Source organism: Dryobates pubescens, chromosome 36, assembly GCF_014839835.1.
Source record: "Dryobates pubescens isolate bDryPub1 chromosome 36, bDryPub1.pri, whole genome shotgun sequence".
NCBI lineage: Eukaryota > Metazoa > Chordata > Aves > Piciformes > Picidae > Dryobates > Dryobates pubescens.
Window position 1 is genome coordinate 1,963,559 of NC_071647.1, and position 20,632 is coordinate 1,984,190.

Genomic DNA, 20,632 nt, shown 5'->3' on the forward strand with positions numbered 1-20,632 from the left:
AGCCCTTTTCTGTAACAACTGGCAGCCCCCAGACAAACTGGGTCAGAATCAGGAGCCACAGCTGGGAGCCCCAGGGCAGAACCAGAAACCAGAGCTGGGATACCCAGCTCAGAACTAGAAACCAGAGCTGAGAACCCCAGGTCAGAACCAGGAGCCAAAGTTGGAACTCCCAGGTCAGAACCAGGAGCCAAAGTTGGAACTCCCAGGTCAGAACCAGGAGCCAAAGTTGGAACCCCCAGGTCAGAACTAGGAGTCAGAGCTGGGACCCTCAGATCAGAAGCAGGAACCTGAGCTGGAACCCCAGGACAGAAACAGGAGCTAGAGTTGGGACCCCAAAGTCAGAAGCAGGAGCCAGAGCTGGAACCCCCAGGTCAGAAGCAGCAGCCAGAGCTGGGACCCCCAGGTCCCTCCACGTGGCCAAACTTATGCTGAGGCTCCCAAATCAGCAGGGGCTGGGTGGGAGAGGAGGGAGGAGGAGGCAGCCTGTGCGAGCAGCATGCTCAGGACGGTTCCTCTTCGGCAGCAGCTCAGCTGTGCCTCAGTCACCAGCACTGCAGGAGCAGAAGGTGGGGAGCAGAGGCTGTGATTTGGTGATAGCTACCCCAGGACATCTCCAGATCCACTTCTGTTATTTTAATTAACTACTGCATTCTGGTTTGTGACAACTTCATGGCTGCTGCCTAAATGAATTTGGAATTAAAGTCTTACTTAGGCATTCCACTACTTTCCCCCCCCACCCCCCCCTCCTTCTTCCCCCTCCCCTTCCTCAGAGTTACAAAGCAAGAGGCTATAAAATCAAGATGTTTGTTCATTTACAGATGGAGCAGCTTGGAAAAGGGAGGGGGGAAAAGGAGAAGGGGAAGGGAGGGAAAAGGAGAAGGGGAAGGGAGGGAAAAGGAGAAGGGGAAGGGAGGGAAAAGGAGAAGGGGAAGGGAGGGAAAAGGAGAAGGGGAAGGGAGGGAAAAGGAGAAGGGGAAGGGAGGGAAAAGGAGAAGGGGAAGGGAGGGAAAAGGAGAAGGGGAAGGGAGGGAAAAGGAGAAGGGGAAGGGAGGGAAAAGGAGAAGGGGAAGGGAGGGAAAAGGAGAAGGGGAAGGGAGGGAAAAGGAGAAGGGGAAGGGAGGGAAAAGGAGAAGGGGAAGGGAGGGAAAAGGAGAAGGGGAAGGGAGGGAAAAGGAGAAGGGGAAGGGAGGGAAAAGGAGAAGGGGAAGGGAGGGAAAAGGAGAAGGGGAAGGGAGGGAAAAGGAGAGGGGAAGGGAGGGAAAAGGAGAGGGGAAGGGAGGGAAAAGGGGAAGGTAAAAAGAGGGGAGAACTTGATGATCTTGAAGATCCCTTCCAACCCAACCATTCTATGACTCTATGAACAAGATGACAATGAAGGTCCCTTCCAACCCACCCCATTCTATGCTTCTATGACCCTGATGATCTTGAAGATCCCTTCCAACCCAACCCACTCTATGCTTCTATGATCTTGATGACTTTGAAGTTCCCTTCCAACCCAACCATTCTATGGCTCTATGGACAAGATGTCAATGAAGGTCCCTTCCATCCCAACCCATTCTATGTGACCCTGATGATCTCAAAGGCCCCTTCCAACCCCAGCCATGCTGTGAATCTAAGGGCAGGGTGGTGACTGAGTTACAGCACAGGGAAACTTCAGGGGTTTCTTATGCCTGGGCTTAGGAGGTTTTGACTTCATCCATCCATCAGTTGGCCTCTAATGAAAGCAGGGCTGGAGGTGACATTTTGCAGGAGCAGAGCTTTAAATGTTAGCCCCAGCAATTGGCTGAGATGTTACCCACGCCTCATGGAGCAGGCCATGGCTTTCTAATTAGCTCTGCCTCTCTCTAATGAGCAAAGATTTCTCCTGTCTGCTGCTCCCTCCCATTAGCAAAGGAAACCAGGAGGCCTCCACAGGGCCCAGCCAAATGCAAGCCTCCAGGAGGTGGCTTAGTGGCCACAGTGGTTTGAAACTGCAGAAGGGTGGACAGAGGTTGGGTGTTAAGAAGTTGTCCTTGGCTAGGAGGGAGGTGGAAGGGTGGGAAAGGGTTGCCCAGGGGAAGGGCAAAAAAACTTCCCTGGCAGTGTTGAAGGCCAGGCTGGATGTGGCTCTGAGCAACCTGATCTGATCACAGAACCACAGAATCAATGAGGCTGGAAAAGACCTCAGAGATCATCCAGTCCAAGCTGTCACCCAACACCTCCTGAGCAACTAAGCCACGGCTCCAAGTGCCACATCCAAGCCCTTTTTGGACACCTCCAGGGATGGGGACTCCACCACCTCCCTGGGCAGCACATCCCAATGGCAAATAACTCATCCTGGGAAGAACTTTCTCCTCACCTCCAGCCTAAACCTCCCCCTGGCACATCCCTAGTGTGAGGTGTCCCTGCTCTTGACCCTTGAGGTCCCCTCCAACCCTAACAATTCTAAGTGGAGGAGGCTCTGTGCCTGGAGATGTTCAAGATCAGGCTGGATGGGGCTCTGAGCAACCTGCTCCAGTTGGGGATGCCAGAGAAGCACAGAGAGTTAGAGAACTCTTTGGCTTGGAAAAGCTCCCTGAGATCATCCAATCCAACCAGCAACCCAACCCCACCATGGCCACCGAGCCACGGCCCCAGGTGCCACAGCCACACTTTCCTTGAACACCTCCAGGGGTAGGGACTCCACCACCTCCCTGGGCAGCCTCTGCCAGTGCCTGACTGCTCTTGCAGGACAGAAACTGTTCCTCATGTCCAACCTAAACCTCTCCTGGTGCAGCTTCAGGCCATTTCCTCTCTTCCTTGCACTTTAGGAGAAGAGACCAAGCTCCACCTGGCTCCAGCCTCCTTTCAGGGAGTTGCAGAGAGCAATGAGATCTCTCCTCAGCCTCCTTGTCTCCAAGGTAAACAACCCCTGGGTCCTCAGCTGCTCCTCCAGCCCTGTTCTCCAGACCCTTCCCCAGCTTTGTGGACCTTCTCCAGCCCCTCAATGCCCTTCTCAGAAACAATCAGATCAGGGCTGGCTTTGGAGGAGCTGCTGGTCAGACCCTTCCCCACCTTTGTTGCCCTTCTTGACCTTCTCCAGCCCCTCAATGCCCTTCTTAGGACTAATCAGGGCAGAGTTAGCTTTGGAGGAGCTGCTGGTGAGACCCTTCCCCACCTTTGTTGCCCTTCTTGACCTTCTCCAGCCCCTCAATGCCCTTCTTAGGACTAATCAGGGCAGAGTTAGCTTTGGAGGAGCTGCTGGTGAGACCCTTCCCCACCTTTGTTGCCCTTCTCCAGCCCCTCAATGCCCTTCTTAGAAACAACCAGGGCAGGGTTGGCTTTGGAGGAGCTGCTGGTCAGACCCTTCCCCACCTTTGTTGCCCTTCTTGACCTTCTCCAGCCCCTCAATGCCCTTCTTAGGACTAATCAGGGCAGAGTTAGCTTTGGAGGAGCTGCTGGTGAGACCCTTCCCCACCTTTGTTGCCCTTCTCCAGCCCCTCAATGCCCTTCTTAGAAACAATCAGGGCAGAGTTGGCTTGGGAGGAGCTGCTGGTCAGACCCTTCCCCTTCTTTATTGCCCTTCTCTGGACCTCCAGCCCCTCAATATCCTCCTTCTTATTTCTAAGGGCAGAGTTGGCTTGGGAGGAGCTGCTGGTGAGACCCTTCCCCACCTTTCTTGCCCTTCTTGACCTTCTCCAGCCCCTCAATGCCCTTCTTAGGAACAATCAGGGCAGAGCTGGCTTGGGAGGAGCTGCTGGTGAGGAGCTGGGCTGGGGGAAAAGGGGAAGACTGCCACATTTAAAGACACAAACTCCCTCCCCCCCTCCCTCTCCCCAGCCCCCCTCTCCCCTTTCCCTCACCCATAATATATTCCACTGGAAACCTCCGGAATGGGATCCTACCACTGGGAACATCCCATAAATCCCCAATATTTCAGCCTCAACAGCCTCTGCTGCTTCGTGGGGGAGATTTATGTGGTAAAAAATTACTGGGTGATGGATGGAGTTTATTCTGTGCAGTATTGGAGGGTCTGAGGAATTAAACTCCTGTCTTTAGCCGTGAATTTATTATTACCTCTGTCAAAGGCAGAGTCTTTAACAGCATTCATTATAAATCCAACCCCCCTCCACCTCCCCCTGCCAAAGAAATGCTCAGAGAACACCTCTGAAGCTTCAGGAGGGCACAGTTCAGGCTGGAGAGCAGAGGGAAGTTCTTCCCAGGGGAAGGTGCCGAGGCCACTGGAACTGGTTGTCCGTGGGGGCAGGTTGGATGAGGTACCCTGAGCAGCCTGGGCTGGTGGGAGGCAACCCCCTGGCAAGGGGGTTGGAACTGGATGGTCTCCAAGGGCCCTTCCAACCCAACCCATTCTGTGAATCTAGGAGGCTCAACAGTTGGACTCATCCCCACTGAGCAGAGCCACCCTGCCACCCCCCAGCTTCAGGTGCTGGAGAAGAAGAGCTCAGCAGCACCCCAAGGTCATCAAGGAGGCTGTTGGGGTACTACAGCCACAAGGGATGAGGCCACCACGTTGTCCCTGTTAGATTATTCACAGAGCCAGAGAATGGGTTGGGTTGGAAGGGACCTTCAAGCTCAGCCAGTTCCAACCCCTTTGCCACTGGCAGGGACCCCTCCCCCCAGCCCAGCTTGCTCAAGGCCTCATCCAGCCTGGTCCTGAACACCTCCAGGGAGGAGGCAGCCACAACCTCCCTGGGCAACCTGTGCCAGGCTCTCCCCAGCCTCACTGGAAAGAATTTCTTCCTCATCTCCAGTCTCAGTCTGCCCTCCTCAAGCTTCAGTCCATTGCCATCATCACTGCCCCGTGAATGATTTTGATCCATGGGGACCAAGAGATCCCAAGGGCTCAAAGTCAAGCAGTGCAGAGGGCTTGAAGAGAGAGAAGCAGGGGGGGTTAGGGAAAAAACTTGGGATGTGTGGGTGAGTCCTCATGGATGGGGGTAAAAAGTGGGATGGAGCATTGGGGATGAGTGCTAGAGGACAGGGCAAAACTTGGGATGCAGCATCAGGGATGTGAGGTGAGTCCCTGTGGATGGGGTCCAGTCTGGGAGGCAGCCCTGGGGATGAGTCCCCATGGATGAGGCAAAGGTTGGGATGCAGCAGGAGCAACCTGCAGGGGAGTCCTCAGGGATGGGGGAAAACTTGGGATGCAGCAGCAGGGACTTCAAGGGAGTCCCTGTGGATGGGACACAGTTTGGGAGGCAGCTTTGCAGGTGAGTCCCTATGGATGGGGGAAGCTTTGGGATGCAGCACTGGGGATAAGCTCCCATGGATGGGGGAAGCTTTGGGCTGCAGCCCTGGGGATAAGCTCCCAGGGATGGGGGAAGCTTTGGGCTGCAGCACTGGGGATAAGCTCCCAGGGATGGAGGACGATTTGGGATGCAGCACTGGGGATAAGCTCCCATGGATGGGGGAAGCTTTGGGCTGCAGCACTGGGGATAAGCTCCCATGGATGGGGGAAGCTTTGGGATGCAGCACTGGGGATAAGCTCCCATGGATGGGGGAAGCTTTGGGCTGCAGCACTGGGGATAAGCTCCCATGGATGGGGGAAGCTTTGGGATGCAGCACTGGGGATAAGCTCCCATGGATGGGGGAAGCTTTGGGATGCAGCCCTGGGGATAAGCTCCCATGGATGGGGGAAGCTTTGGGATGCAGCCCTGGGGATAAGCTCCCAGGGATGGAGGACGATTTGGGATGCAGCACTGGGGATAAGCTCCCAGGGATGGGGGAAGCTTTGGGCTGCAGCAGCAGGGATCCCAGGTGAGTCCCCGTGGCTGGGGCACAATCTGGGGCTTCCCAAAGGCTGGGGCACAGCCTGAGGTGCATCAGCAGGGACCTGCGGCTGAGTCCTCAAGAGCTGGGGGCAAAATCTGGGCTGCAGCATCAGGGCCGCGCAGCTGAATCCCCGCGGCTGAGGCGGCGGCAGCGGGGACGCAGGATGGGAGCCCCGTGGGTGCTGGGCACGGCCGGCGCTGCCTTCCCCGGCGCTCGGCCACCCTTTTGTCCTCGCCAGCGATGGGTGTCCCCTCATTTATAAAAATTACCTGGGAAGAATGAGGCTGCCAGGGGCTCGTTCTGGACGATTGGTTCCTGCCGGGGGGGCTGAGGGGCCGGCGGGGGAAGGATGCTCCTCGCTTGAATTTGACCGGTGGCTGACCGTTGCCTTCCAGCTGACCCCAGCGCTGTCCCGGCCCCAGCCCTCCCGACTCGGGAGCCTCCAAGAGGGGTTAGTAACGGGGAGCCAAACACCATCAAGACCCTTTTGGGGGGGTGGGGGGAGGAGGGGGGAGGAACGGCATGGGGACAGCATCTGAAGCCTGAGGAGGGCAGATTGAGACTGGAGATCAGGAAGGAATTCTTGCCAGTGAGGGGAAGGAGACTCTGGCACAGGTTGCCCAGGGGAGGCTGTGGCTGTCGCCTCCCTGGGGGGCTGTTTAAGGGCAGCTTGGATGAGTCCTTGAGCAACCTGCGCTGGTGGGAGGGGTCCCTGCCTTTGGTGGGGGTCTGGAACTGGCTGATCTTGAAGCCTTCCAACCTAAACCGTTCCCCCAGTCTCCACAACCCACCTCGCCAAAGAGACCCCCCGAGAGGGGGGCAGGCTGAGCCCTGACCGCTCTCATCACACACAAGGTTCAGCGCATGGTGAACGGGGCGGGGGTGGGGGGAGACGGATACCCCCCCCCCCCCCGCCCTCATCCAGCCCCCTAACCCTTTTCCCTTCTTCCCACCACCAAGCCAGCCCCGAGCCCAGGCGCAAAGTGCCACTAGATGTCACCACACTCCTTTCGCTCAGGGGCTGGGGTATGGGAATACGACACCACCCCCCCCCGCCCCCGGCCCCGCTCCCTCCTTCCCCTTCCCTCCTTTCCTCTCCGCCCTCCCCTCTCCTGCTTCCATGGAAAGCAATTGAGGGAATTAACTTATCCGGTTTTATGGCCCGCTTGTCACATCCAACTAAGCCCACTTAAAATAGGAAGTCGAGCTGCATTCAAATAATTATCATAACCTACAAATCACTCAGCCAGGGGACGAGGGACCGGGGACAGGGACACTGCCGCGGACACCATGCCTTGCGGGGGGGAAGGGGAGTGCGGCTGGAATGATGCCTTTCCCCCCTCCCCCTTCCCTTAAATGAAGTCCCCTCTCTATTAGCCCAGGCTGGTTAAAGAGGTTTTGGGGGGGGTCCTTGCAAAGCAGGGCGGGGGGGAGGGGGGGGGGGAAGGAGGTGGGCCGTGGGGTTTGCAGCTCAGACAGCTCTGGTGGTGATCCTGGCCCCAGCCCTGTTGGCCCTGTGGTGCCAGGGTCTGATGAAGTGCTGGTGGCACTGGAGGTGCAATGGAGTCTGCTGGCCAGATCTGGGGGAGAGGATGGGGAACAGAAGAGAACAGAATAGAACAGAACAGAACTAACCAGGTTGGAAGAGACCTTCAAGATCATCAAGTCCAATCCATCATCCAGCACCACCTAATCAACTAAACCATGGATGGGGAGAGGGTGGGGAGAGCCCTTGACAGTGGCATTCCCTGGGCTCCTGATCAAAGCCTCCCAGCACTGGCACAGGCACTCAGGGAAGGGCTCAGGGGCTCTGGGCACATGCCAACGAAGGGACCACTCCGAGGAGGGATGTGGTGGGTGGCAAGGGTGCCATTACCCCAGGGCAGGACCAAGCATCCTCTTTGTCACAGCATCCTGCACCACTCGCAGCCCTGGGGCTGCTAAGGATTTAGATCAGGAAGTTCTTTACTCTGAGGGTGGAACAGGTGGCCCAGAGAAACTGTGGACACCTTACCCCTGGAAGTGTTTAAGAGCAGGCTGGGTGAGGCTTTGAACCACCTGGGCCAGTGGGATTGAAACTAGATGATCTTGAAGGTCCCTTCCAACTCCTCTTGGGTCACAACAGCCCCATGAAGGCTCTAGGCTTGGGACAGAGTGGCTGGAAACTGCCTGGAAGAAAAGGGCCTGGAGGGTGCTGGTAGACAGCTGGCTGAAGATGAGCCAAGGTGTGCTCAGGTGGCCAAGAAGGCCACCAGCAGCCTGGCCTGGATCAGCACATTCCAATGGCCAATCTCTCTTTCTGGGAAGAATTTCTTCCTAACATCCAGCCTGAACCTCCCCTGGCACAGCTTGAGACTGTGTCTTCTTGTTCTGGTGCTGCTTGCCTGAGTCCACATCCCCAGAGGGCTTTCAAAGCTGTTTGGATGTGGTGCTGAGGGTTGCACTTTAGCAGCCACGATGGTGTTGGGTTGAAGGTTGGACTCAACGACCTTAAAGACCTCTTCCAACCCAACCAATTCCCTGATCCAAGCCATTCTATACCTCTACAAGAACAGAACCAACTCCACAACACTTCCCCCTTCAGAGAATCACAGAATCACCAAGGCTGGCAGAGACCCATCAAGTCCAAGCTGTCACCACAGACCTCATGACTAAACCATGGCACCAAGTGCCACATCCAAGCCCCTCTTGAACACCTCCAGGGATGGGGACTCCACCACCTCCCTGGGCAGCACATTCCAATGGCAAATAACTCTCTCTGGGAAGATCTTTCTCCTCACCTGCAGCCTAAACCTCCCCTGGCGCAGCTTGAGACTGTGTCCTCTTGTTCTGCTGCTGCTTGCCTGGGAGAAGAGCCCAACCCCCTCCTGGCTACAACCTCCCTTCAGGGAGTTGTAGAGGGCAATGAGGTCTCCCCTGAGCCTCCTCTTCTGCAGGCTAAGCAACCCCAGCTCCCTCAGCCTCTCCTCCCAGGGCTGTGCTCCAGACCCCTCCCCAGGTTCCTTGCCCTTCTCTGGCCACCTTCAAGTCTCTCCATGTCCTTTCTTCAACTGCACACAGCACTCGCGGTGTGGCCTAACCAGTGCTGAGCGCAGGGGCAGGATGACTTCCCCGCTCCCGCTGGCCGCCAACCCCCGAATCGCTTTGGTGCTGTTTTTTCCTTCCCCCCTGCTGTCGAGGCTGGGAAATGTCAGCCAGGAGCGGAGCAGCGGCGGCGGCAGCAGCAGCAGCACCACCAGGCGTGTTCCAAGCACACCAGATGGGTTTTTTAGATGAGCCTCTATTTCATCTCCAGACAGAAGCCTTTCGCTCCGCCGCGGCCTCGCCGCTGCCGACGTCGGCTTCCGCCAGATTAATTCAGCGAAATTAATTGGGACAAGATTGAAAAGGAAATTAAAGTGCAGCTGAGTGAACAGCCTTTGCAAACACCTTCCCCCCCCCCTCCCTTTCTCCTTCTTCCCTCACCCCCCACCCCCCCAAGCTTTTCTTCTTCATCCTCCTCCTCCTCATCTCCCCAACCCTCCCAACTCCGAGCCCTGCGTTCGCCGCGAAGTCGTTTACGGAGCGGCAAAAGCTCCCAGGACTCATTGGTTACGAGTGAGGGAACCAGCACAAGAGCCACAATCTGGAGCTAGTGAAGAGAGCAAAAACCCTGCCGTGGCTCCAAGCTGTGCCCTCGAGCTGGCAGCACGGGAGGGAAGATTCAACCCACTCGGGGCTTGGATTGAGGCGTGGGTAGGGCTGTGGGGGCCGGCGCGTTGGAGGATGCTTCGTGTTGGAAGGGGTCTTTGAAGGGACTCCAAGCTGTGCCCTCCAGCTGGCAGCAAGGAAGGGAAGATTCAACCCACTCAGGGCTTGGTGGGATTGGATTGAAGGATTCAAGCCACTCAGGGCTTGGTGGGATTGGATTGAAGGATTCCACCCACTCAGGGCTTGGTGGGATTGGATTGAAGGATTCAACCCACTCAGGGCTTGGATTGAGGTGTGGGCACTGGGCCACTGTAGGATGCTTCATGTTGGAAGGGGTCTTTGAAGGGACTCCAAGCTGCGCCCTCGAGCTGACAGCAAGGGAGGGAAGATTCAACCCACTCAGGGCTTGGTGGGATTGGATTGAAGGATTCAACCCACTCAGGGCTTGGATTGAGATGTGGGTAGGGCTGTGGGCACTGTAGGATGCTTCATGTTGGAAGGGGTCTTTGAAGGGACTCCAAGCTGTGCCCTCAAGATGGCAGCAAGGGAGGGAAGATTCAACCCACTCAGGGCTTGGATTGAGGTGTGGGCACTGGGGCACTGTAGGATGCTTCATGTTGGAAGGGATCTTTGAAGGGACTCCGAGCTGGCAGCAAGGGAGGGAAGATTCCACCCACTCAGGGCTTGGATTGAGGTGTGGGCACTGTGGCACTGCAGGATGCTTCATGTTGGAAGGGATCTTTGAAGGGACTCCAAGCTGTGCCCTCGAGCTGGCAGCAAGGAAGGGAAGATTCAACCCACTCAGGGCTTGGATTGAGGCGTGGAGAGGGCTATGGGCACTGGGGCATTGTAGGATGCTTCATGTTGGAAGGGATCATGTTGGGGTGCAAAGAACACTGCAAAAACCTCACCCACACCACACAGCCTCCCAAGTCCATCACTGTTCTGGGGGTCCACAGCGAAATGCCAACCAAAGAAGAGCCCCCCCCAAGTCCACCACTGTTCCTGCACCGTGCTGGGGTGCAAAACTCATCACAAAACCTCATCCACACCACACAGCCCCCACCCACCCAAATCCATGACTGCTCCCATGCTAGACCAGGCATTGCCAAGCCCACCCCATAAACCACGACCCCCTCCAGCCAGATCCAACCACGAGCCAGCAAGGACCAGCTTGGGAAGCCTGAGGGGACAAAGAAGGTTGGAGAGAAGGTCACCAAAACCCTGGCCTTGGGTTGGGGGTGGGGTTTTTTTTACCCTCCCCCCTTCTCCCCAGTTAATGCAAAGCCTTTCATTTCTTTACCTTGCCCCAGGGAAGCCTTTTGGTCACACCTGGTTGAGCAACTCAATTACCCTTCTGCTACCTGAGCAAAAAGCACAGCCAGATTCCATCACCACCATCAAAAACAACCCACAACACAATGAGGAAGAAAAGAATCTTGCTTGGGGGCATTTCAGATCCCATGGGTGGCCCTGATGGGACAACCTAGGAGGAGGAGGTGGGGGGATTGGGATGCCAGGGACCGGGTCCCACGCGGATGCATGGGACCCGGTCCCTGGCATCCCAATCCCCCCACCTCCTCCCCCTCCTCTTAAATTGCTGATTGAGCCTCCAAACTTTGCTCTTGTACCAATTCCACCAGGTTTGAAGCTTGGCCTTGAGCCCCAGCCCCATGTTCTTTACCTTGCTTAGGATGTAGATGAGGTCTCCACGGTGGAAGGAGAGCTCGTCGGGATGCTCAGCGCTGCAGTCCCACAAGCCTTGGTAGTAGTTAGAGTAATCCAGGTGGAGATCATCTAGGAAAAAGCCCCCCCACCACACACCAAAAAGCAAGGTTAATGAGGCTGTTGAGGGAGAGGGGAATCTCCTAAGGGCTTTGTCATGGAATTGGGTTTGGTTGGAAGAGACCTCCAAGGTGACGGAGGTGAATCGTCCCCGAGCTCGGTGCTAAACCGGCAGCTCCAGGGCTTTGACACCCCTCCAGGGATGGGGACTCCACCAATGCCCTGGGCAGCCTGGACCCAGGCCCTGCCAACCCTTCTGGGGAAGAAATTGCTCCTCAAGTCCAACCCAAACCTGCCCTGGTGCAACTTGAGGCCATTTCCTCCTGGCCTATCGCTTGTTTCTTGGGAGAAGAGACCAAGCCCCACCTGGCTCCAGCCTCCTTTCAGGGAGCTGTGGAGAGCCAGCAGGTCTTCCCTCAGCCTCCTTTTCTCCAGGAGGAATTACAGCATGGCTTAAGATCTTGAGATGTTAAAAACCATCCAGTTCCAACCCCCCCACCCCCTGCCATGGGCAAGATCACCTCCCACTAGAACAGGTTGCTCTGCCCGGTTGGCAGACTGAGGAAGTGACTTCTCCCAGCACATCCAACAGGCTTGATTTTGAGAGCATCAATAAGAAAGCTACCCCAACACCCCACCCCCCCCAGATGCCCATTTCCCAAGCACAAAGGACAACTTCACCATGAGGGTGCTGGAACAGGTTGCCCAGGGAGGTGGTTGAGGCCCCATCCCTGGAGATACTCAAGCTGGGGCTCAGAAAGGCTCTGGGCAACCTGCTCTAGTTGAGGATGTGCCTGCTGGCTGCAGAGGGGGGTTGGACTGGATGACCTTTGGAGGTCCAAACCACTCTAGGACTCTATGATAAAAGCTTCCCCCTGGAACATAAAAAGCTGCAGGAAGGAGACAGCTCTGATGGCACAGCCCCAAGGTGGGGCTGACTCCAGGTGGCACAGCGTGGCCACCCCCACCACGTGGACAATTAAACCCAGGCTTGGCAAGGAGGGGCAGATGTCAGCCCTGGGCTTGCACCAGTGCTCCATGGGGCTCTGCCAGGAGGCTGCAGCAAGCATCAGAAAGCACACACAACTCCCTCCCCCCCCTGCTAAAAACCATCATCAAGCACATGGTGGAGGAAATGTCTCTAACATGGTGTAAGGACCTGAGTGCTGAGGGTGCATCTGGAGTGCTTTGATCACCTAAATATGAAGGAGGACATTACAGAGATGGTTAATGGCCCAGCTGGGAGCAGCTGGAATGACTCAGGGACTTGGGGAACTTAAATAGAGAAGCTGGGAGGGGGGGGGGGGGGGGAGGGAAAACCCAACCCAACCAACAAAACCAAACCAAAGCAAAACAAACCAAGAAGTAGGTCTGCAGCCTTTGGAAAGTATTAAAGAGGGAAGCAGAGAGTGCTGAGGAGAAGATTGTGGTGGGAATAGGAGGAGCAGGAGCTGCTGAGTTATTTAAGCTTGTGCTAAGTGCAGGAACCAGAGGTTATGAACTGGAGGCAGAGGAAATATCTGGCAGGGGGAGGCAAGAGGCAGCCTTGGAAGGAGCCAGGAGATTGTTGTGTAATTAAGACTAAAAGGTTGTTATGGGAGGGAGCCAGGATGAGGTGGCAACAAGGAGAAGAACCTGGGAGAGAGGGGAGGTGGTGCTGGGCAGTGAGCTGCTGGTGGCCTCAGTGAAGAGGAGGGTGGGGAAAGGCTGCTCTGGTGGTGTGGTGTAGAGTAGAGTAGACCAGGCCACACCAGACCAGGTTGGAAGAGACCTTCAAGATCATTGCATCCAACCTATCATCCAACACCACCTAATCAACTACAGCATGGCACCAAGCACCCCCTCAAGTCTCCAACAGCCCTATCAAGTCTCCAAATGTACTGGGAATTCATGGGATGGGAGAGTTGGTTGGCTTGGAAAAGATCTCCAAGGTTGTTGAGGCCAACCATTAAGCCAACCCCACCATGGCCACCAAACCCTGGCCCCAAGTGCCATGGCCACAGGTTTCTGGAACACCTCCAGGGCTGGGGACTCCACCACCTCCCTGGGCAGCCTGGGCCAACCCCTGGCCACTTTTGCAGGACAGAAATTGTTCCTCATATCCAACCTTAACCTCCCCTGGTGCAACTTGAAGCCATTTCCTCTTGTTCTATCACCTGACACGAGGGAGAGGAGACCAACCCTCACCTCACTCCAACCTCCTTTCAGGGAGCTGTAGAGGGCAATGAGGTCTCCCCTCAGCCTCCTTTCTCCAGGCTGAACAACCCCAATTGCCTCAGCTGCTCCTCCCCAGCCCTGTTCTCCAGACCCTCCAGCAGCTTTGTTGTTCCTCCCTGGCCCCACTCCAGCCTTTCAATGTCTCTCTCACACTGCAGCTCTCCAAACTGGAGCACTGCTGCCTCCCCATCCCACATCTGCTCCTTCCTGCTGATCAGAGGAACAAGAGGACCTTGGATGCATCTGGCTACCTTGTCGAGGAGTGGAGAGAGGAGAAGCTGTTGGTGAAGTGGAGACTTTGCAGCTGTGAGCATCAACCAGGACATGACACACTGTGAGAGCAAGGGGAGGACATCTTCCAGCCCACAGGGAAGTTTTGTGCTCCCAGAAGTTTGTGTGCTCAGATGCAAGGTCTCAGCCCTCCCTCCCATCCCTGCCCTTCAAAAGGTCAGAATCCATTGCCTCAGAGGAGGAAGATGCCTCAGGAGGAGGAAGATGCCTCATGATCAAAGCATGGCTGGGCTCTGCACCTTGTTCCCAGCCTTAGCTTCAAAAGCAGTGAATTTGTGCCTGCCAGCTACCAAGACTGCCTTCAGATTCAGCCTGCTTGCAGCAAAGGGACCCTGGCTCCTCTTGTAGCCCTTAAAGATCAGACCAGAGCCAGAGCCTTTCACCCTGCAGCCTCCGCAGGGGCTGTCTGTGATGCTCTGCCCCTGGGATGAGCAGGAGGTGGGCTGGATCCAGACAAGCCACCCCCAGGCCTCCTGCCACTCCCCAGAGCCAATCCTGCTGCCCAGGTTCCGTTTAGCAAGCCCCCAGGGCCCCATCCAGCCGCTCAGCCCTGAGCTGGGGGGGCAGAGCCCTGATGCCAGCGCTGCTGCTCTGCCCCGATGGAAGTGGGACGAGCTCCTGCTCCCCCGGGTCTGGGCCCGGGGGTCGTTAATGAAGCCCAGCCAGATGTGACAAGAGCATCATTTGCTTCTGCAGCCTGAGCAGCCCCTGAGCAGAGGCTGTGGGAGAGGCACGATCCCCCCCTCCCCTTCCCCAGCCCCCCTTGGCTTCAGGCGTGGCAGCCTTGTTGACACTGAAACCTAACGACAACCACCAGCAGCTCAGGGGCTTTCCACTGCTGTGCTCCTGTGAGTTGAAACCCCCTGCCTGGACGAGGGCAGGGGACTGGCTGAGAGGCTTTTGGGTGGTTTCCTCCCCCCCAATCTTTTCAGCAGAGGAATTTTGCTCTGCTCGGTTGCGACTGGGAAGCTTTCACCGCGGCTGCAGGGCCGGAGCAGAAGGCATAAGGATTAAAGCAGCCTTGAGTGGAGCGGTTGGGGGGGGTGGGTGTCACAGCAGGAGCATCCTGCGGCTCTCGGCTGGGTTTGTGGGGCTGCTCCAGCCTGCTGGCATCCTGAGAAACGGGAAACAATAGCTGTCCAGCAGCCAAGTGCTGGGCTGGGGCTCCAGCCGTGCGGTGCCCTCCCTCCTCCCAGCCCGAGCCTCTGGCTCAAGGACTTCCAGCAGCTCCCGCTCACCCTTGGTCCGCTTGGACAGAAGCACGAATGACCAGAGGCACGAGGAGGGGCGGGAGGGGAGGGGGGGGGATGGATCCTGGCATGGTGATAACCTTTCCCTCTTGAAACGCAGCCCAGCTTTCCCCCGGCAGGAGTCTGAGCCGTGATTTAGTGTCAGAACAGACCCGGGGCTCGAAGCCATCGCGCAACGCTAATAACAAAACCAGTTAGAACCATTAACAACAATTACCACCACCAGGCAGATGCTAATGAGCACGAGCAGGGCGTTTAAATGCTTGGCAGGGCTGCGACAGGCGAGAGCCAAAGTCCTCAGGGTGGCCTTGGGCTCAGCATCACCTCCAGCACCAGCGGCAGCCACGAAGCTGCGTTCCGCCCCCTGCTGACCCCCCCCCCGCTTCGAGCTGGAACACCCCACGGGGAGGCTGCTTCCCTGCTGCCTGCTCAGACAGCTGCAGAACCCTTCGGGTTGGAGGAGGACTTTAAGATCTTGGAGTCCAAGCCTTAACCCAGCGCTGCTCCCGGGCACCACCAAACCCTGGCCCTCAGCACCACAGCTCCAGGGCTTTTCAGGCCCTCCAGGTGTGGGGACTCCACCACGGCCCTGGGCAGCCTGGGCCAGGAATGGACAACCCTACTGGGGAAGAAACTGCTCCTCAGGGCCAACCTAAACCTGCCCTGGGGCAGCTTGAGGCCATTGCCTCTCTTCCTGTCACCTTAGGAGAAGAGACCAAGCCCCACCTGGCTCCAACCTCCTTGCAGGGAGCTGCAGAGGGCAATGAGGTCTCCCCTGAGCCTCTTTGTCTCCAAAATAAACACCCCCAGTGCCCTCAGCAAGCATCACTGGGGTGAGCCCAACCCTTGCAAGCTGTGGAGCAACAGGATGATGCAGGAAGCTCTCCCAGGCTGGGCTTTGCCAGGAGGAGCTCTCTTCCTAGCTGGGCAGACACCCCATGAGAGAAGCATCACTGGGGTGAGTCCTGAAGGGAGGCTGTAGCCAGGAGGGGGTTGGTCTCTTCTCCCAGGCAAGCAGCACCAGAACAAGAGGACACAGTCTCAAGTTGTGCAGGAGGAAGTTTAGGCTGGAGGTGAGGAGAAAGTTCTTCCCAGAAAGAGCAATTGGCCATTGGGACATCCCAGGGAGGTGGTGGAGTCCCCATCCCTGGAGGTGTTCAGGAGGGGATTGGATGTGGCACTTGGAGCCATGGTTTAGTTAGTCAGGAGGTGTTGGGTGATAGGTTGGACTTGATGATCTCTGAGGTCTCTTCCAACCTTATTGATTCTATGATTGTAAGCTGTGGGGCAAGAGGATGATGCAGGAAGCTCTCCCAGCCTGGGCTTTGCCAGGAGGAGCTCTCTTCCCAGCTGGGCAGACAGCCCATGAGCAAAGCATCGCTGGGGTGAGCCCATGCCTTCCAAAGTCTGGGGCAGACACACCATGAGCCAAATACCACTGGGCTGAGTCCATCCCTTCCAAACTCTGGGGCAAGAGGATGATGCAGGAAGTTCTCCCAGCCTGGTCTTTGCCAGGAGCTGTTTTCCAACGTGGGCAGGGACACCATCAGCCAAATACCACTGGGGTGAGTCTATCCCTTGCAAACTCTGGGGCAAGAGGACGATGCAGGAAGCTCTCCCAGGCTGGGCTTTGCCAGGAGGAGCTCTCTTCCTAGCTGGGCAGGCACACCATGAGCGAAGCATCGCTGGGGTGAGCCTGTCCCTTGCAAGCTGTGGGGCAAGAGGACGATGCAGGAAGCTGTCCCAGGCTGGGATGTGCCAGCTGGGCAGGCACACCATGAGCGAAGCATCGCTGGGGTGAGCCTGTCCCTTGCAAGCTGTGGGGCAAGAGGACGATGCAGGAAGCTCTCCCAGGCTGGGCTTTGCCAGGAGGAGCTCTCTTCCTAGCTGGGCAGACAGCCCATGAGCGAAGCATCGCTGGGGTGAGCCTGTCCCTTGCAAGCTGTGGGGCAAGAGGACGATGCAGGAAGCTCTCCCAGGCCGGGCTTTGCCAGGAGCTGCGTTCCCATGCGGGCAGGAAGCCCCTGGCCAGCCCCTGCAGGGCCAGCAGCGCTGCTTTCCTGCGCCGGGGCGGAAGCTGCCGCGGCAGAGCTGCCGCCGGGGGCGGGGAGGAAACAGATCTTCCGCTCCCGTCCCAGGGTGCAAGCCCTTGAGGAAAAAGCAGGGGTGGGGATCCTGGCCAGCCTGGCAAGCTCTCCTGCTGCTGGTTCCTGGGCTGGTGGTGAGCATCCTTCCGGCTTCCCGCCCCGAGGTTCCTCCCTCTGCTGCCTTCCTCTGGGCCAGGGTTTGTTTCCTGCTCTCTCTCTCTCTCCAGGCTGTGTCTGCCCTGGCTTCTCTCCCTGGTCCTTTATGGGTGTGCCTGAGAGGGTTGGCTCCCTCTGTGTGGTCCAGGATGGGATGAGGGATGGGAGTGCCTCTCTGGAAGTGTCCCCCTGGAAGTGCCTCCCTGGGAGGTCCTTCAGCACACAGATTGCAGCAGGCAGGAGGAGAGATGGGTGCTGGGGGTCCTTCATGGTGAGGTCACCAAGGCAACCCCCAAAAGAGGATTGTTTAGGTTGGAAAAGACCTTTAAGATGACTGAATCCAACCATTAACATCAGCAAAGCATCTCTGGGGTGAGCCCATCCCTTCCAAGCTGTGCAGCAAGAGGATGATGCAGGAAGCTCTCCCAGGCTGGGCTTTGCCAACACCCAGCACCATCTGATCAACTCAACCATGGCACCAAGGGCCTCATCCAGGCTCTTCCTAAACACCTCCAGGGATGGGGACTCCATCACCTCCCTGGGCAGCACATCCCCATGGCCAATCTCTCTTTCTGGGAAGAACTTCTTCCTCACCTCCAGCCTAAACCTCCCCTGGCACAGCTTGAGACTGTGTCCTCTTGTTCTGGTGCTGCCTGCCTGGGAGGAGAGACCAACTCAGGCACTTACCACTTTGCTCTCCACTCCTGGTGTCCTCTAGGCTGTGGGACTCCAGCTCCTCATCTGGGGAAGGGAGAGAGAGAGAAAAACAAACCTCAACAACCAACCAACAAACAAGAGCACAGAAATCATGGGAAGGGCTCTGAGGCTCCAGCAAAGCCCCAGGCAGGCAGGCAGAGAGCTGGGAGAGGATCTGACTGTCAGGATAATAAATTCCTGCCTTAATTGTGAGGAGTGGAAGGGAGGAAGTCACAGATAATATTTTAAAACATGAGGCACAAAAAGAGAGAGAGAGAAATGAGAGCTGTTGTTAACCACTGCCACAAACAAATCACTGCTCCTGGCCTCCTGAATTCGGGCAGCACTTTGCTGAGCAGCCTGGAGGAAAAGACTCTTCCCAGAGCAGGACCTGGAGAGAGGGAGATGCTGAAGAGGAGGTGTCAGGAGAGGAGAGGGAGGGAGGGAGGGAGGGAGGGAGGAGTAGGAGAAATGAAGGAGGAAAAGGAGCCCAGGCAGCCTGGCTGGGGAGGGTGGGGAGAGAGGCTGCAAGAAGATGATCTGAAAGGGTGGAGATGCTGAGCGGCCTGGAGCAGCTCTGTGAGAAGCAAAGGCTGAGAGCCCCTGGGGATGTGGAACCTGGAGCAGAGCAGTCCCAGAGGGGAGCTGAGCAGTGCTCAGCAAGAGCTAAAGGCTGGGGGGAAGAGGCTGGGGCCAGGCTCTGCTCAGTGCTGCCCAGGGACAGGACAAGGGGCACAAAGTGGAGCCCAGGGGGCTCCATCTGAGCAGGAGGAGAAAGTTGTTTGGTGTGAGGCTGCTGGAGGCCTGGAGCAGGCTGCCCAGAGAGGTTGTGGACAGAGCTTCCAACCCCCCCTGGGCACTGTGCTGCTGGGCAAGCTGCTGGGGCAGGAGGGGCTTGGACTGGCTGAGCTCCAGAGGTCCCTTCTCTATGCTTCTACATCTCTGAGGCTCTCAGGGTGGGCAGGAGCTGCTGTGGCTGCCCTTCACCTCGTGCCTGGATGGGATTGAGTTGGATAAAGGGATGCAGATGGGAAGGTTTGGGGTGGGTGGGGGGAAGGTTGTGTGCAAGCAAGCAGGAGGCCAGGCTGCCGCAGCTCCCTTTCCTTTCCTCTTCCCCACATGCAAAGAGCAGGCAAAAGCCACTTTCAATAATTTATTTCCCAATCAATGCTAACGAGGTTCTGCCTCGTCAGGGGCCGAGCTTTACAATCGGGGCTGATTGATTTAGGAGAGATTTTTTCGGTGCCACTTCCAGCCTGCCGCGGGAGCGGCTCCGGAGACCCAAGCCCGGCTCGGGCTGCGGTTCGCAGTCGGCAGCAGAGGGGGGGCGGAGGGAGGCGGACTCGGTTTGCATCGATCAGAGCTGGGTGGGGGAAAGAGAGACCTGGGGCTGGGGGCTACAGCCTGGGGAAGGAGCTAGCAGCGCTTCGGTGGTGCTCGGGGGTCGGCAGCAGCCCCAGGTTTGCTCAGCTGGAGGCGAGAGCAGAGCCACGGCCCCGGAGGTGCAGCGAGGACACAAATCCTCCCTCCGGAGAGGGCTGCTGCTTGCTCCCCCAGCAGCAGCAGCAGCTTTGCTCCCCCCCAGCAGCAGCAGCTTTGCTCCCCCCCAGCAGCAGCAGCAGCTTTGCTCCCCCCCAGCAGCAGCAGCTTTGCTCCCCCCCAGCAGCAGCAGCAGCTTTGCTCCCCCAGCAGCAGCAGCTTTGCTCCCCCCCAGCAGCAGCAGCAGCTTTGCTCCCCCAAGCTCTATGACCCCACAGGAGCACCTGGCCAACTACATCCAAGGTCTGGAACCCCACAGGAGCACCTGGCCACCCACATCCAAGGTTCAGAGCCCTATAGGAGCCTCTGGATGCCCACACCCAAGCTCTAGAACCCCACAGGACCACCTGGCCACCCGAACCCAGGCTTCAGAGCCCTGTAGGAGCTTCTGGCCACCCACATCCAAGCTCTAGGACCCCCCCAGGACCACCTGGCCACCAACAACCAAGCTCTGGAACCCTACAGGACCACCTGGCCACCCAAACCCAGGCTTCAGAGCCCTGTAGGAGCCTCTGGCCACCCACATCCAAGCTCCAGGACCACCCCCCACCCAGGACCCTCCCCAGGGAGGGCTGAGCAGCTGGGGGGGGGGGGGGGGCCGCGCCAGGGGCCGGTCCCTGGGAGGAGCTGGGGGGGGGGTGGTTTTAAGGCGGCAATTTGATTCAATTTTCCACTCTATAAAGCCCGGCAGCGGCGCCGGCTGCCCCCTCGCAGCCACCTTCACTCTTAATTTAACAAATCCCCGCCAATTCTGCCGGGGAAATTGGAAAAATTTATCACCTGTGAAATTTTATTTTTGCCTTCCTTGCCTCTGTTTTCGCAAAACTTCATTAGCGGCCAAGCCGCGCGGAGGGAAGGGGCTCGGCCCCCCCGCCGCCGCCTCCCTGCCTTCCGAGCTCTCTCTCCCCTGCTCCCTCCTCCTCTCGTTCTTCCCAGCCCCCCCAACCCTCTCCTCCTCCTCCCTTTCTTCCTCTCTCTCCCCAGCTCCCTCCCAACCCTCTCCTCCTCCTCCCTTTCTTCCTCTTTCTCCCCAGCTCCCTCCCAACCCTCTCCTCCTCCTCCCTTTCTTCCTCTCTCTCTCGTCCCAGCCCCCCCAACCCTCTCTTCCTCCTCCCTTTCTTCCTCTCTCTCCTTAGCTCCCTCCATCTCCTCCTTCTCCTTTCTTTCTTC

At 57.5% G+C, this 20,632-nt stretch overlaps 1 protein-coding gene across 1 annotated transcript in view; it reads right to left on the reverse strand.

Moving 5' to 3' along the window:
* The window catches only part of SKAP1 (src kinase associated phosphoprotein 1), a 202,012-nt gene that overhangs the window by 11,224 nt on the left and 170,156 nt on the right, over positions 1-20,632 (reverse strand). Inside the window, exons 10-12 of the mRNA XM_054176923.1 lie at positions 17,915-17,968; positions 11,989-12,020; positions 11,126-11,227 (exon numbers count right to left, since the gene is read on the reverse strand). Coding sequence (XP_054032898.1) covers positions 11,126-11,227; positions 11,989-12,020; positions 17,915-17,968 — 188 coding nt within the window. The remainder of the gene's footprint in view (positions 1-11,125; positions 11,228-11,988; positions 12,021-17,914; positions 17,969-20,632) is intronic.